General features: G+C 34.9%; 1 protein-coding gene across 3 annotated transcripts; it reads left to right on the top strand.

Annotated features, from left to right (window-relative positions):
* The first annotated feature begins 431 nt into the window (after window positions 1-431).
* Window positions 432-4,184, top strand: LOC129412391 (uncharacterized). Of its 3 annotated transcripts, XM_055166166.1 has the most exons (6): window positions 432-509; window positions 1,327-1,656; window positions 2,041-2,208; window positions 3,275-3,376; window positions 3,460-3,497; window positions 4,050-4,184. In XM_055166166.1, exons 1-6 carry the CDS (start codon window positions 443-445, stop codon window positions 4,182-4,184), a joined length of 840 nt encoding a protein of 279 aa, XP_055022141.1. In that variant the 5' UTR covers window positions 432-442. The 3 variants fall into 3 exon arrangements, with proteins under 3 accessions (XP_055022141.1, XP_055022143.1, XP_055022142.1); XM_055166168.1 differs by lacking the exon at window positions 1,327-1,656 and having other exon boundaries at window positions 433-509; XM_055166167.1 differs by lacking the exon at window positions 432-509 and having other exon boundaries at window positions 1,032-1,656.
* Window positions 4,185-4,395: the final 211 nt, after the last annotated feature.

Genomic DNA, 4,395 nt, shown 5'->3' with positions numbered 1-4,395 from the left:
CTCCTCCTTGTTTCCATTTTCCAGTTTTATTTCCATGGAATCCTGGAGGTGACTTACATTCATATTTTAATGGTAATCAGCTAGGAAATGTGCTTTTATATTCACTGCAAAAAAGCAAGATGTCTTAGTTAAAATGAGTCAAATTAAGAATATTTTACTTTATTTGAGTAGATTCAACTTCTACCAGAGGAATTATTATAATGTTTTAATATCAGTGTCAAAAACTGTGTAAAATATAAGTAAACTACATTAAATGAATATAATTTCTCTGCTATTTTAATACAATATACAAATACAAACTATGACATTGTGCAGCAGTAACTCTATAACACCTGTGGAGTGGCCGGAAGCAGAAGAATATTGTGGTTTTGTGAGGTCATTTGTCTAGCAAAGGTGTTGCTTTGTTCATTGGACTTTAAAAGAAATGTTGCTGACTTCCTGAATGAGATGCACAATTCAGACTTACCATCTCAACATGAAAATCTGTCAAATCTTTATCTTCATTTTTGGTGAGTACATAAAAAAAGAGTTTACTACATTTATAGAAACTGTGTGTTTTGTGTACATATGTGTGTGTTATGACACAATAGTCTATGACTAGATTACACATTTCACAAAAACTTAGTTAAAGGTGCAGTGTGCAGCTTTTCTGGTGGAGCAATCAAATTATTGCTTTGTCTAGAATGTTCCACAGCCGAGAGTAAACTTATCTATCAAAGGGAGACAAGCAGGTTACAGCTCTATGCTACATTACAGTTCAGATCTGTGGAGGAATGTATGTATTTTTGAGCAATAGAAACACCTGTAATGAATAAATGTAATGGAAATGTTTAATGTCATACCATGGAACATTCCAAGCAAAGCAATAACATCTCCATGGAGACAAGCAGGACCCCCCACCACAAATGTTCTGCATTGCACCTTTAACATCAATATCGATCTATAAGATATTATAAAGAATCTAGACTAGTTTTTACTTTTTTCCATTTTGCTCAAGTGAGTAATTTTACTCCCTGGTTGTGACTGTGCATAGAAGTAATTCCATAACTGCAGCCCTCGTGTTAAAAAGGGCCAAATCAACATTTAGTCTGTCAGAAGATGCCCTCCTTGTGAGTAAATTATCTCTAAATTTTGGATGGAATGTTTGGTGAGAATGACAGACAGAGGTATTCCATTGCAGAACTCATTGCTACTTCCTGTGTTTTGGTACTTTTGAAATGACATTTAACATGTGAAACTATGATATTTACCACAGATAAAACTCCACCAAACCAAGTCCTGTGCACTTAATGTCAGTGTCATTGAACCCTTTGTGTTTTTGAACAGTTTTATGGAACGGTCCAAAACTCACCACAGGACACATAATTTCTGTAACTGAAGGAAAAGACGTCACCGTCAGTTGTTGGTTTTATTTCCCTGGAAGCAAAAAAGTTTTCTGCAAAAATGACTGTAAAAATAAAGAGGACATTTTGGTGCAGACTTCAAGAATACAAGACTGGAATAAAAGATACAGCATCGAATATTGGATAAAAAGAGTTTATATAATGGATGTGACAATCAAAAATGTGACCAAGTCGGATTCAGGAAAATACCAGTGTGTGTTAGAAAGATCAATTCAAAATGGTTACTATGAATTTATAATTGAAGTCACTCAAGGTAAGTGAATATATTTATATATATTTATATACCAGACAATTATACAGATCAAAACACAACTTTAAAGATCCCACATTATATAAAATGGATTTTGGAGCTTTAAGTCAAGTTATAATGTAGTTACCTGATCAGAAACATGTCTGGAGTTGGGTTGTGTGTTTAAAAACATAGTGAAGCACTTCCTGTATTACCACATGACATCACAAAGTGGAACAGACTTTGTTCTGTTTGAGTAAAGGACACAGGGTTTGTGTGTTAAACTTGTGTGAATAAAACAAAACTCCACTCCAGGTCTGTTTGTGATGAGGAAACCACATTATAACAAAGATCAGGAAAACAGTGTAATATTGGTCTTTTAATGCATCGTCACTTCATCTTTTACAGAATTTGTTCCAAAATCAAAAGTTATTCTCAAACCCAGTGTCACACCTTCGCCCTCCTGTGGATCTACTGAGTTGCAGACACTTCCTCTCACTACATTCACAGAGCCTAGTCAAACTGAAAACACAACACCTCTGCAGCCCTCAACAGCGCCACCTTCTGCACCAGCAGGTACTGCACTCTTTAGACTTAACAACTCTTATCAATTCAGAAACATGTCGAGGTGACTTAAAAAAAAGCTACTCACACTTGATATTTTAAATAAAATAACTTTTTTGTACCTAATGTTTTAGTGATTTTTTAATTAAAGAGATTGTGAATGTGGAAAGTCAGCTGCATGATTCCATGGAAATAGAAAGTTAAAGCCACACTTCGGAACATGGAGAGTGAGATAGATACCATTCTGTAGAAGATTATAACAAAAGGAACAACATTTCAAGCAAGAGGAGGTTCTCCTCCAGGTCAGATATAAGTCAAGTCTGTGGAAATGCAAGTCTGCTCAGAGTGCAATAAACACACTCATAATGAAAAAAAACAAAACATGATTTTATCTTTATTTTTTTAGGATAAGTTACATAGTGTGGCTTTAATTCAGCACTATGCTACTTTAGTAGCATAGCTTACCATTACCGTGGTTTACCACAATACAACATTAAACTTATCAATCTGGATGGAAAAGAGCAGGTCACTGAGCCAGTTTACAGGTCAGATCTGTGGAGAGACAAACACATGCTTTTCTAAGTATTGAAAAATAAAAGCAACTTGAATAAAAAAGGTAAGACTGGAATATTCCAGGCAATACAATAACATCTAAATGCAGACAGCAGCCCCACCAACAGAAAAGTTACACAGTGCACTTTTATTAAAGAGACAATATGTTACTCTCTGGAGGTGGAAAGTCCACTGCATGGAAAGAGAGAGTTAAAACCATACTCTGGAACATTTTCCATGTAGATAGATGGGTTTTATGAGATAATTTATAGACAAAGGAACAACAATTCCATGGAAACAAGCAGAAGGGCCTGTCAGGTTTGTGGAGATGCAAGCCCACTCATGGCATGGATAAATGTTTGTTTACTTTTAACGTTTTTAGTGCAACAAAAACATCCGTAATGAAAAATCTATTTTTGGCTAGAAAGTTGCATACTATGGCTTTAAGAAATTATAAAGGTTCAAATTCTGTTAAAGTGATAAACGTGTTACAGATAGTGACTTGTGTTGTGTTCTTTGTTCACAGGGATGTTGTACTTTGTGGCTGTTCCCATGTTAGTCTGTGTGGTTGGTTTATCTGTGATTTTATTGTTGTTATACATGAGAAGCAACAGAAACAGAACAGAAGGTACACACACAAAATATATTTAAGTACTTTTGTTTTAACAACTTCATGTTTTAACAACTTCATGTTTTTTATGTTTTGGACAGAGAATCCTGTAAATACAAACAACATTCAAATACCAGAAGTGAGTTCAATTTTAACTTTTAACTTCATTGTGTTTGCTCTACAAGTGATTTCATTAAATGGGGCAAGACTTAAAAGCAAAAACAATAAATTTTAAAGGGCCCATAATGCATTATTTTCTGATTTATGTCATATTGTTGTTTCCTCATCACAAACAGACCGGTTCTTTTCTCAAACAGAAAACACTCTGGTCCACCTTGTGATGGTATTTGGTAATACAGGAAGTGCTCCAGTGAGTTAATAAAAAAAGGATAGCTGTTCTCTTGGAAACTCGCTATATGACATCACAAGGTAGAACACAGTATTTTGAGATTTGAAGATAGACAGACTAATAGTAAAGGGTTACTCATGTGTGAATGAAACAAAAAGTAACCCCAGGTCTGCTTTTGCTGAGGTAACAACATTATAACATGGCTTAAAGCTCACAAGAGTCAATTTTCTGTAATATATAAGCTTTAACACTAGATCTAGTTTGGTTTAGCTTTTGTATGGTTTGTTTGTCACAATGTTGTAAAAGCGAGATTTGATTTCTTACATTTGTCTTACATTGCAGGTGGACGGCCTGTATGAGATACAAGAGGACTTCAGCCACAAATGGGCCAGTACAGTTTATGCTTCAGTGATCTACACTCTGACATCAGCACCCAGTGACCATCCCGTATATGACAACATTCAATGCAGGAAATAGATTTTGTTGTTTGTTACTTCTCAACCATATGTATTCTCCTTTTGATTTTTGTATTTTGGTGACTGTGACGAGCTCCCGATATGTTCATTTTTCATGCATTTACTTCCTAGCCCCGGATTCGTTCATTTGTTTTATTTTAGTTCATTTATCTACTTCATGCAAGTCAGTGAACACAAAGAGAGGGAAGAAGAAAACATATTAAAATGAAAAT

This window comes from Boleophthalmus pectinirostris, unplaced genomic scaffold, assembly GCF_026225935.1.
Source record: "Boleophthalmus pectinirostris isolate CB_2022bp ecotype Guang Dong unplaced genomic scaffold, ASM2622593v1 HiC_scaffold_8, whole genome shotgun sequence".
NCBI lineage: Eukaryota > Metazoa > Chordata > Actinopteri > Gobiiformes > Gobiidae > Boleophthalmus > Boleophthalmus pectinirostris.
The sequence above is the reverse complement of the archived record's forward strand: the minus strand, read 5'-3'. Positions and strand labels throughout refer to the sequence as shown.

Excerpts from the sequence above, each read along its gene's own strand:
- LOC129412391 (XM_055166166.1), top strand. The coding sequence starts at position 443 with ATGAGATGCACAATTCAGACTTACCATCTCAACATGAAAATCTGTCAA. Across the intron at positions 510-1,326 it reads AATCTTTATCTTCATTTTTG|TTTTATGGAACGGTCCAAAA; the intron begins GTGAGTACATAA and ends GTTTTTGAACAG. Across the intron at positions 1,657-2,040 it reads TATAATTGAAGTCACTCAAG|AATTTGTTCCAAAATCAAAA; the intron begins GTAAGTGAATAT and ends CATCTTTTACAG.